The 11,173-nt window shown below is 36.7% G+C and overlaps 1 protein-coding gene across 1 annotated transcript; it reads left to right on the top strand.

The window, feature by feature from the left end:
- Nucleotides 1-2,958: 2,958 nt before the first annotated feature.
- Nucleotides 2,959-10,617, top strand: LOC110626983 (pleiotropic drug resistance protein 1). Its single transcript, XM_021773196.2, has 24 exons — nucleotides 2,959-3,594; nucleotides 3,864-3,984; nucleotides 4,072-4,160; nucleotides 4,295-4,379; nucleotides 4,497-4,656; nucleotides 4,775-4,851; nucleotides 5,203-5,256; nucleotides 5,357-5,447; nucleotides 5,540-5,841; nucleotides 5,946-6,227; nucleotides 6,326-6,642; nucleotides 6,719-6,879; nucleotides 6,976-7,079; nucleotides 7,165-7,321; nucleotides 7,402-7,473; nucleotides 7,608-7,723; nucleotides 7,831-8,163; nucleotides 8,466-8,756; nucleotides 8,835-8,918; nucleotides 9,037-9,170; nucleotides 9,262-9,489; nucleotides 9,584-9,755; nucleotides 9,834-10,088; nucleotides 10,191-10,617. Exons 1-24 carry the CDS (start codon nucleotides 3,266-3,268, stop codon nucleotides 10,446-10,448), a joined length of 4,272 nt encoding a protein of 1,423 aa, XP_021628888.1. The 5' UTR covers nucleotides 2,959-3,265; the 3' UTR covers nucleotides 10,449-10,617.
- Nucleotides 10,618-11,173: the final 556 nt, after the last annotated feature.

Here is an 11,173-nt window from a genome sequence, read left to right as displayed (position 1 = left end):
TTTCACTTGGTTTTGAAGATTTAAGCTTTTGAAACAAGTTTTGGAGCTTTGGAAACTCAGGAGCTCATTTTCGTGGATCTCCAAGTTTAGGTCGTCTCCCTCTCGATCTTCAAGAGGTAAGAGCCGATCTTAAGCTCCTTATGTGTTCTAAATAAGTTTTATGCAAGATCTATGGGTAGAAATGCATGTTAGGGTATATGTTGAGTTATGGATATATATTGATGTTTTGAACAATGTAGCTTGTTTGTGTGTGATTGAAGTGTTGTAGATGGGGTATATGGATGTTTGAGGCCCCTAGGAACTTGTATGCATGCTTTGGTTGAAAAATATGCATGTTTGGAAGGTTTGGAGGCGAAATGTGTTAAGGGAGCCAAGTTTCTGCCCTTTGGCAGAAACCAGGTTCGGCAGTCGAAGGTACTTTCGGCCGCCGAACATGGCTGGGGAGGCAGGCCTTTCGGCTGCCGAAGTCGCCCCCGAAAAGAGACTTTTGTCTCTGTCTGGGACTTTCGGCCGCCGAAGGTGCCGCCGAACCTGCCTGAGTTTCGTCTCTGTCCAGGACTTTCGGCCGCCGAAGGTGCCGCCGAAAGTGCCCTGTTCAGCCACTCCATGCATATCTCTATGTGATATTTTCAGGATGTTTTAGGGGGGTTTTTGGGGAGTAGTTTAGAGTTGTGTTCAAGTATGTTTGGTCCCTCATTTGAGTCCACCTGTGTAGGTTCGGACCCGAGGAACCGAGGACCCCAGTAGTGAGTTCAGCTGCGGTGTTGTCAGAGTCAGCCAGAGGTGAGTGGAACTAACTCAATCTTTAAATTAAATGTTTTATCATGTTTCATGCATCATGATTATGCAATAGGATGATTGCATTAGTTTTTCACGAATATGCCGCATTGCATAAATTGTTGTTGATGTGGGTGAATGTCGGATGACCCAATTAGTCCAAGACAGGAAGACCAGGACCCCATGCTACGGCCTGGCACAGAGTAAGAAAGACCAGACCCCATTCTACAGGCCTGGCACAGAGTAAGGTACGGTTATGGGACTCGAAGACCAGGAGCCCAGAGGAGGCCCTGGGAAAAGGGTAAGTAATGTATGTATGACAGGAAGACCAGGACCCCATGCTACGGCCTGGCACAGAGTTAACTTGGACTATTTGGTGACAAGTTCACCCAACCCTTATGTGAATTGTCTGTGTTATGATGCATTCCATTTGAGCATAGTGTTAATGTGTTTTACTAGCTCTACTCACTGGGCTTTTAGCTCACCCCTCTCCCTTTACCCCCAGGCTTGCAGGTACAGGATATAGCAGGAGTCAGGATAGTGTAAAGAAGTCATGTTTATGTAATAGCTAGCAATGGACATGATCAAATTGTAATGTAAAAGTACAGCATAGTTATGTAATGAGTTTTATGGATGTTAGTGTGTGCTTGACCATAGAATGTTGTATCCCTTTTTATACATGATCTTAGAGATTTTGATGATGTTTGTGTAAACCAGCTCAACACAGGTTGTGTTACCCTTTGAGGGCACAGATGAGATTCCACTGAGGGATCAAAGTTATGTTTATATTTATGCACAGGTTGAGTTTGGTTGATGTTTATGAAAGTTTTGATTTTTATGCATGTTATTGATCATATATGGGATTATACAGGTTCACAGGTTTTATGTCAGGCTTGCTACGGGTCCCGGCGGCCTTAAGTCGATCCGGATCCTAGCGCCGGTAGCGGTCCGATTTCGGATCGTTACATTTGTAGCTCACCCCTCTCCCCTAACCCCAGGTTTGCAGGTTCAGGATAGATCAGGAAGTCGTCAAGGGTAAAAGCTTTGTATATGTAATAGATTAGTAGTGGACATGATATGTAAAATGATGTAATGTAGTGTAAGGTATTGTTCAGTGTTGTAATGAGGATTAGTATTATGCTTGGCCCTAATGTATGATTAATCCCTTTGTACATGATCTTATGAAATGTTTTAATGATGAGTTATGTTGAACCAGACTTGACATATGTTATGTTGCCCCACTAGAGCATTTGATGATGGCTCTGGTGTGGGGTTTTATGTTTACAGTATGGTGCATTCACAGGTCAAGCTTGATATATGAAAAAATTTAAGTTTTTATGCAAAAGTATGATCATGTATGAGATTTTATCAGGTATGACAGTATGTATAGTAGGCTTGCTATGGGTCCCGGCGACCTTAAGTCGATCTGGATCCTAGTGCCGGTAGCGGTCCGGTTTTCGGGCCGTTACAATAAAAAAAAAAGAGGAAGAATCGAAAAGGGAGAAGGAGAAAGAGGAGAAGAGGGAGAGTAATTTGATCTTTTGCTATACTCTTAACAGCAGAAATAAACGAAAAGCTATTTTGTTGACAAATTGAAAAAATAAGAATGTTTTAATAAATTTTTGAAAGTTCAGAAACTGAATTGTTAATAATAATAATATTTAGAGACTAAATTATAGATTTCCCTTTTTTATATGATATATTTATTAACAGAATAAAACACTCTTTTTAATTTTAAAAATATTTTATTTTTTAAAATTTGAAATTTGAAATTTTTTATTAAAAGAAATATAAAAGTGGTGTATAGCCGAACAATTAATTTTGAATGAGTACATAATAATTTTTAAAAAATGTATTTAATTTCGTGTTTGAATGAGATTGCATTAATTTTTTAATAATATTTTGTGAAAGTATTAAGGAATTGACTAATAAACTGATGAACACACCCATTGAATTAATAAAGCTATCAACTGGTGATGTTGTTACACATATCCATTGGCAAGGTGTCGTTGGATTTTGTTAGTGTATTTTTCATATTATTTTGATCAACTATTAAAAAAAATAGTATTTTTTTACTGTATTAATTTCAATTTTAAATTACCATTTATTGATTTGGAAGTTAAAATAATAGATAATAATAAAACAAGATACTTGCCCCAGGACCCTGAGCACCTGCAGCTGACCATTTCCCTCTAATAAAAAAAACATCTTGTTTGAATTACCATTCCCAAAGCTTCACAAGATTCAGAAGTTTTTGACAATTCATCACTAGAAAAGGCCACTTGTTTTCTTTATAACTACCAACTTAAATTTTATCCTGGTCATTGCATAGTTTCTTTTCTACAAGAATCACAAACTGCAATGCTCCTTCATTTTATTGCTTTCTCCCTCAATAATTCAATTCATCCATAGTCAAGAAACACGGATTTCTGCAAAAATATTTCTGGGTTTTAGCTATCCTTGACTTTCAAGCACGATACCATCGTTAATGGAGAGTGGTGACATCTATAAAGCCAGTAGTAGCTTACGTAGAGGGAGCTTTTCTACATGGAAACACCATCCCAGTGGTATATTTTCAACATCTTCTCGAGAAGAAGATGACGAGGAGGCTTTAAAATGGGCCGCACTTGAGAAACTACCCACCTATGATCGTTTGAGGAAAGGTATATTGCTTAGTGCTTCTAAAGGTGCTGTTAATGAGATTGATGTAGACAATCTTGGATTTCAAGAAAGGAAAACTTTGCTTGAGAGGTTGGTCAAAGTCGCTGAAGAGGATAATGAGAAGTTCTTGTTCAAGCTCAAGAATCGTATTGATAGGTGAGGTTTTTTACTCGTTTTCTACATAGTCTGGTTGGTTGCTGAGAAAATGTTAGAAAGAAACGAGATTTTATATATGAAGCTTCTTTGATCCTTCTTAACTCTTATTTCTGGCATATCTAAATAACTGGAAATAAGAAACATGGATTTCAGACGGACTCTGTTTCTGGGTATTGAAGTTCTGTCTCAACTTCTCATGCATGTTGTCTCTTTTCAAGGAATTCATCCTTGAATTTTCTGAAATAATGTTTTTTGTTGCTGTGTTGTAGAGTTGGTATTGAAATTCCAACAATTGAAGTTCGATTTGAGCATCTGAATGTTGAAGCAGATGCTTTTGTAGGAAGCAGAGCTTTGCCTTCATTTATTAACTTCTCTGTTAATATGTTGGAGGTGACTACTTGTGCTTCTTGTAAGCTTTTCTCATTTTTCTTTTGGCTATAAAAACTTATATATTTTTTTTTTCTTTTGGTTTTGAAGGGTTTCTTGAATTATATTCCTATCTTTCCAAGTAGAAAGAGACCGTTGACCATCCTCAAGGATGTGAGTGGAGTCATCAAGCCATCAAGGTAAGTTGAGCATGACCTGAACATGATTGCTTAGGCTTTCTTAATCTGAAATGAATGTTGTATAACCATTTCTAAACTTTTCTCTCTCTCTCTCTCTCTCTATATATATATATATATATATATAATGATTGCAGAATGACTTTGCTTTTGGGTCCTCCAAGTTCTGGAAAGACCACACTTTTGTTGGCATTAGCTGGAAAACTTGATCCTAATCTGAAGGTGGTTACATATTCTTGTTGCTTCATTCCCTTGATGACCATTTAGCTGTTGATATTCAATTTTCTTGTTGGTTTTCATCTTTAACTGGTGACTGGAGTTTATGAATTCCTCTTGCAGTTCTCTGGTACTGTGACTTATAACGGCTATAAGATGAATGAATTCATACCTCAGAGAACAGCAGCATATATAAGTCAACATGATGTTCATTTAGGAGAAATGACTGTAAGGGAAACTTTGGCATTTTCTGCCAGATGTCAAGGAGTTGGAACTCAACATGGTTAGATTACTGGATTATGCTCTCCTCCTATTCTTACTTAACAAAATTTTGATTAAATATCGCAGTGACTGAGATAAACTTTCGCGTGACTAGTAATTAAAATTTTTGCAATTTGCAGAGTTGTTAGCAGAGTTGTCTAGAAGAGAGAAAGCAGCAAATATTAAGCCTGACCCTGATATTGATGTCTTCATGAAGGTTAGGGAAAAAAAATGTAAATCAATAATGAAAAATGAATCTGCAAAGGCACAAATATACCTTGTTCTGACATGAGGACAGAAAATCCTCTTTTAGGAGAATATTTGTTCAGACAAATGTTATAGTGGTTTAAATATTACAGCCATTTATATATCTGTACTTCTTTTCCTTTATTCTTGCTATGTCAATTAAGATTTTTATTAATACTTTTACTCATCAACCTGAATTAGTGTTTCTTGTTCATGTTAAATAAGAAAACCATAATGATTACCCATTCTGTTCTCATCAACATGAATTGAGCTGAATTTATGGAAATTAATTTTTCATTTTTTAACATTGCTGGTTTGATAGGCTGCAGCAACAGAAGGTCAAGAGACTAGTGTGGTCACTGATTATATTTTAAAGGTATTATTATCACAAGATACTTCTTAAGTTCATAAAAGATGGAATTGCTAATGTCATGTACTTCCATTTTTTTTAATGTAATTTTCTCCTGAATTTGCAGATATTAGGATTGGAAATCTGTGCTGATATTTTGGTAGGAGATGAAATGGTAAGGGGTATATCTGGAGGACAAAGGAAGCGCGTTACCACAGGTAAGTTCATCTCTTGCCTATAAACCAACAATTCTCACTTTTATATTTGCATTTTCAACTATGTATTAAAATTTCAACTAATCAAATTGAAGGTGAAATGTTGGTTGGACCTGCAAAGGCACTGTTTATGGATGAGATATCTACTGGCCTGGACAGCTCAACAACTTACCAAATTGTGAACTCGCTAAAGCAATCCATTCACATTCTTAATGGAACTGCTGTCATATCGCTCCTCCAGCCAGCTCCAGAGACCTATGACCTCTTTGATGATATTATTTTATTGTCAGATGGCCAGATTGTGTACCAAGGTCCTCGTGAACAAGTGCTTGGTTTTTTCGAACATATGGGCTTTAAGTGTCCTGAAAGAAAAGGCGTGGCCGACTTCTTACAGGAAGTAATGAATTTGTGGCTTTTTTCATCTCGTTTTTACAATATGGTCTTCAGAATGGCCTTATATATGAAGTTGTATAATCTTTATGAATAATGAATTAATTGTAGGTCACGTCAAGGAAAGATCAGAAGCAGTATTGGGCACGTAGAGGTCAGCCTCATAGATTTATCACAGTTCAAGAATTTTCAGAGGCATTCCAATCATATGAGCTGGGGAGAAGAATTGCAGATGAGCTTTCAACTCCATTTGATAAGACCAAGAGCCATCCTGCTGCTTTGTCAACCAAAAAGTATGGAGTTGGAAAAATGGAGCTGCTTAAAGCCTGCATCTCAAGAGAGTTCTTGCTCATGAAGAGAAACTCATTTGTCTACATCTTCAAGCTCACCCAAGTGATTATCTTTAGCATTTACATATTAATTTTATTTTCCATCATCAAATTTTGCATATGTTATAACATTTTATTTTAACTTTTGTTTTGTGCCCCTAGCTTACCTTTATGGCAAGTGTTAGTATGACACTCTTCCTGAGGACTGAGATGCACAGAAATAATCTGACAGATGGAGGAATTTATTTGGGTGCTTTATTTTTCTCTGTGATCATGGTCATGTTCAATGGTATGGCAGAGCTATCTCTGACCATTGCAAAGCTTCCAGTGTTTTACAAGCAAAGGGACTTCCTATTTTATCCTGCATGGGCATATTCTCTTCCCACATGGATTCTTAAAACTCCTGTGACATTTGTAGAAGCTGCTGTCTGGACTGTTCTCACCTACTATGAAATTGGATTTGATCCTAATGTTGTAAGGTAAAAAAAGGTGTTTATTTGGGTCTCCGAAGCATTTTGCTCTGATTCAGCTCACACAACATGGTAATATCTGCAGGTTCTTCAAGCATTACCTTGTCTTGTTACTTGTTAACCAGATGGCATCTTCACTATTTCGATTTATTGCTGCAACTGGAAGGAATGTGATTGTTGCCAACACCTTTGGATCATTCTCGCTGCTTACACTTTTTGCATTGGGTGGCTTTATACTATCACGAGGTATAATTTGTATTTAGTTATATTTATATGTTAAAGACTAATTTTTCTCAAAGCAAAATTGTATGAGTTCACGCTTTTCTTTATTTAATTTCTCAGAGGAGATAAAGAAATGGTGGATATGGGGTTACTGGATATCACCATTGATGTATGGGCAGCATGCAGTAGTAGTTAATGAGTTTCTTGCAAAAAGCTGGAGACATGTAAATTTTTTGAACTTTTCTTTTCTATGTTTATGTGTTTGCTTCTATAACCAATAGATATCTAATTTTTTGTTAAAAATTACAGATTCCACCAAACTCGACAGAACCATTGGGGGTTCAACTATTGAAAACCCGTGGTTTCTTCCCTCATGCTTATTGGTATTGGTTAGGAGTAGGTGCATTGGGTGGATTCGTACTATTGTTCAACTTCTGTTTCACTTTGGCTCTCACTTTCCTTGACCGTGAGTCTTATTATATTTTTTAATTTCATGGTTTCTGAAATGAGAATTTATGCTAATATCTTGCAAATAACATTTGGCAGCATTTGAGAAACCGCAGGCTGTTATAGTTGAAGATTCTCAAAGTAATGAACCTGGTGATGAAAATGGAAAAGGTATTCAGTTAACAAATTCTGGAAGTAGTCACAAATCAATCACATGTAACAAAGCTCAATGATAGTTCCATTTCAGCTTAAGGTCCCATTAATGTCATACTCCTAGATATTAGTTATCTTCAATTCACATGCAGGTGCTGGAGAAGAAATTAGCGAGGCGAACCATAACAAGAAGAAAGGAATGGTTCTTCCATTTGAACCACGTTCTGTAGCCTTTGATAATGTTATGTACTCAGTTGACATGCCACAGGTATTAAAATGTTAGGAAACAGAATAGTATTATTTTCCAATGTGACTTGTTATGTAGTCAAAAGAATGACAATGACAGAACTGATCTTGTTAAATGGAAATTTCCAGGAAATGAAAAGCCAGGGAGTCCTTGAAGATAAATTGGTGCTCCTAAAGAATGTGAGTGGTGCTTTCAGGCCAGGGGTTCTCACAGCTCTAATGGGTGTTAGTGGAGCCGGTAAAACCACTCTGATGGATGTGCTTGCTGGCAGGAAAACCGGTGGCTATATTGAGGGAGACATCAGAATTTCTGGGTACCCAAAGAAGCAAGAAACGTTTGCTAGAGTTTCAGGATACTGTGAACAAAATGACATCCACTCTCCATTCGTTACTGTCTATGAATCCTTAGTCTACTCAGCTTGGCTTCGTCTTCCCCCTGAAGTTGACTCTGACACCAGAAAGGTAGACTCCTGGTTTTCAGTGCAATAATTTTTTTTGTCGAACCATGTGATTATTCCCTTTTGGCCTACCTGCTGTCTAGGCAATTTCAATGTTAACTCGCATTTCACTACCTAATTCCAAAAGCATTTCTGCTCTACTTTATAGTGAACCCTTTTGTTAAGCTGAAGTGACCATAGTTTCTCTGAGAATGCTTGTGAATTTATCTAAGGACTATCCCAGAAACCTTGATTCATCTCATTTGTAAAAGAAGTTTTAAGTCAATTACATCCAATTATCTTCTATATCTCAAAATTCTGTTGCAGATGTTTGTTGATGAAATTATGGAGCTTGTAGAACTAGATCCATTAAAGCAAGCACTAGTCGGATTGCCTGGTGTGAGTGGTCTTTCTACAGAGCAGAGAAAGCGGCTAACAATAGCAGTTGAGCTAGTAGCAAACCCCTCTATAATATTCATGGATGAGCCAACTTCAGGGCTAGATGCAAGAGCTGCTGCAATTGTGATGAGAACAGTTAGAAACACCGTAGACACAGGAAGGACTGTAGTGTGCACCATCCATCAACCAAGCATTGACATATTTGATGCTTTTGATGAGGTAAGGTTTATAAAATTAGTGCTTTATTGTGGGTTCTGTACCACATATTGGTATGATGTATTCATCATGATATTGCAGCTATTCCTGATGAAGAGAGGAGGAGAAGAGATATATGTTGGGCCATTGGGTCGCCTTTCTTGCCATTTAATCAAATATTTTGAGGTAAATTTCACATTGGCCGACAGGAAAAAAAAAAAAAAAAAGAATATTTAGTCCATATCTGAAGAACCTCTATCAATAATAGAATTCATTCTAATAAATTACTGTTCTTTTTCTCCAGGGAATTGAAGGAGTCAGTAAAATTACAGATGGTTATAACCCAGCAACTTGGATGTTGGAAGTTACAAGTTCCGCACAAGAGTTAGCGTTGAATGTTGACTTTGCTGCCATTTACAAGAATTCAGAATTGTACAGGTATTCTAGCTTTGCACCAACATGTTCAGAAAACATGGATACAGCAAAAGATTTTTTAGAATTTTTCACTGATATTTGGTTCATGTTTCAGGAGAAACAAAGAAATGATTAAGGAATTAAGCACACCTGCTCCTGGTTCCACGGACCTATATTTCCCTACAAAGTACTCACAGTCATTTTTCACCCAATGTATTGCTTGCTTATGGAAGCAGCGCCTGTCATACTGGCGGAATCCACCATATACTGCAGTAAGATTTTTGTTCACGACCTTTATAGCTTTGATGTTCGGGACAATGTTCTGGGATCTTGGCTCCAAGAAGTAAGTTACATACTAGTGCTAAAGCAGTTTAACAACTCTCTAAAATCATTTGCTTCTGTTTTTTTATCTTATTTTTCTCATTCTTGAATTGTAGGACAAAGCAGCAAGATATTTTTAATGCTGCAGGATCAATGTATGCTGCTGTTTTCTTCCTTGGGGTGCAAAATGCATCATCTGTACAGCCAGTGGTAGCGATTGAGAGAACTGTCTTCTATAGAGAAAGAGCCGCTGGAATGTATTCGGCTATGCCCTATGCTTATGCACAGGTAATTTAAAATTGCTCCTGCAGAATGTTCCACTTCCACATCAATTCTTTTTCTCATACTCCCATCTTTTTGTTGCAGGTGCTAGTTGAGCTTCCATATATTTTTGCACAAGCCATTGTCTATGCGGTTATAACTTATGCAATGATGGGATTTGAATGGACTGGTATTAAATTCTTCTGGTATATATTCTTCATGTACTTCACATTATTGTACTTCACCTTCTATGGAATGATGACTGTTGCCGTGACGCCGAACCACCACATAGCTGCCATAGTTTCCTCAGCATTTTATGGACTATGGAATCTCTTTGCAGGATTTATAGTCCCGCGAACCGTAAGCGTTTTACTTCCCTTAAAATCATTTCAAAAGCCCTGTTGTTCTTGTTGCCATCGTCGTTGTTGCTGTGCCTTGGCTGAAATTGTTGTGTATTTGCAGAAAATGCCTGTGTGGTGGAGGTGGTACTACTGGGGATGTCCAGTATCATGGACATTGTACGGATTAGTTGCATCTCAATATGGAGATGTGAAGGATGTTCTTGACACTAATCAGACAGTTGAAGACTTCGTAAGAGAATACTATGGTTTTAAACATGATTTTGTCGGAGTAATTGCAGGTGGGATTGTTGGGATTTCAGTCCTTTTTGCTTTTATATTTGGTTTTTCTATCAGGTTCTTCAATTTCCAGAGAAGATAGAGATTGTTATCTAAGTTATTTCAAAGAATCATTATCAGGTTCTTCAATTTCCTGAGACGATGGAGATTGTTCTTTAATTTTAGCCTTCATGATTACGTAGTTATAAATATTAATTTGTAATTCAAAACTCATTGGACGTTGTTATAAATTATAGTTCCCTCCTTTAAAACCGGGTGATACTAAGCATCCGTAACCATATTTCTTCGCTAACAATGAAATTAAATTTGATTTTTTTAAGATTAAGGAAGCTTTGATATCATTGGTTAGACTTGGAAGCAGAAAAAAAAACTAAGAAAATGAAAGAGAAATTGGCTGAAACAAGATCTGATTTTTTTCCTTCTCCTTTCATATATATTCTTCTCTAAAACCCTAAATTTATATTAATTTACAGTAATCGAGCACTCAAAAATATTTTGTAAATTGACCATTAATCTAATTAACTATTTTGAAATTAATTCCAAATTAAAAAAATTATAAATTGAAAAATATTATTTTCCATCTGCGAAAAATAAATTGTATCTTAACAAATAAAAACACATACAATATCCCATGGTTAATGTCAAAAATATTAATCAAGGGAAAATGCACATGAAACAGCTATCTAAACCCAATCGTTAGGCTCCCAATGCAACCAACTTATGAATTTTCTAATGTAATTATATTCAGACAACATAATGAGACTGACATAAGATATAACTGAAAATTTGTTAAGTTTGCTAATAAAC

The sequence above is a fragment of the Manihot esculenta genome, chromosome 11 (assembly GCF_001659605.2).
Source record: "Manihot esculenta cultivar AM560-2 chromosome 11, M.esculenta_v8, whole genome shotgun sequence".
Taxonomy (NCBI): Eukaryota; Viridiplantae; Streptophyta; class Magnoliopsida; order Malpighiales; family Euphorbiaceae; genus Manihot; species Manihot esculenta.
The sequence above is the reverse complement of the archived record's forward strand: the minus strand, read 5'-3'. Positions and strand labels throughout refer to the sequence as shown.

Bases quoted from the DNA above. Each gene is read 5' to 3' on its own strand.
- LOC110626983 (XM_021773196.2), top strand. From the start codon at position 3,266: ATGGAGAGTGGTGACATCTATAAAGCCAGTAGTAGCTTACGTAGAGGG. The intron at 6,880-6,975 runs GTATAATTTGTA...TTAATTTCTCAG, and splicing joins TGGCTTTATACTATCACGAG to AGGAGATAAAGAAATGGTGG. The intron at 8,164-8,465 runs GTAGACTCCTGG...ATTCTGTTGCAG, and splicing joins TTGACTCTGACACCAGAAAG to ATGTTTGTTGATGAAATTAT.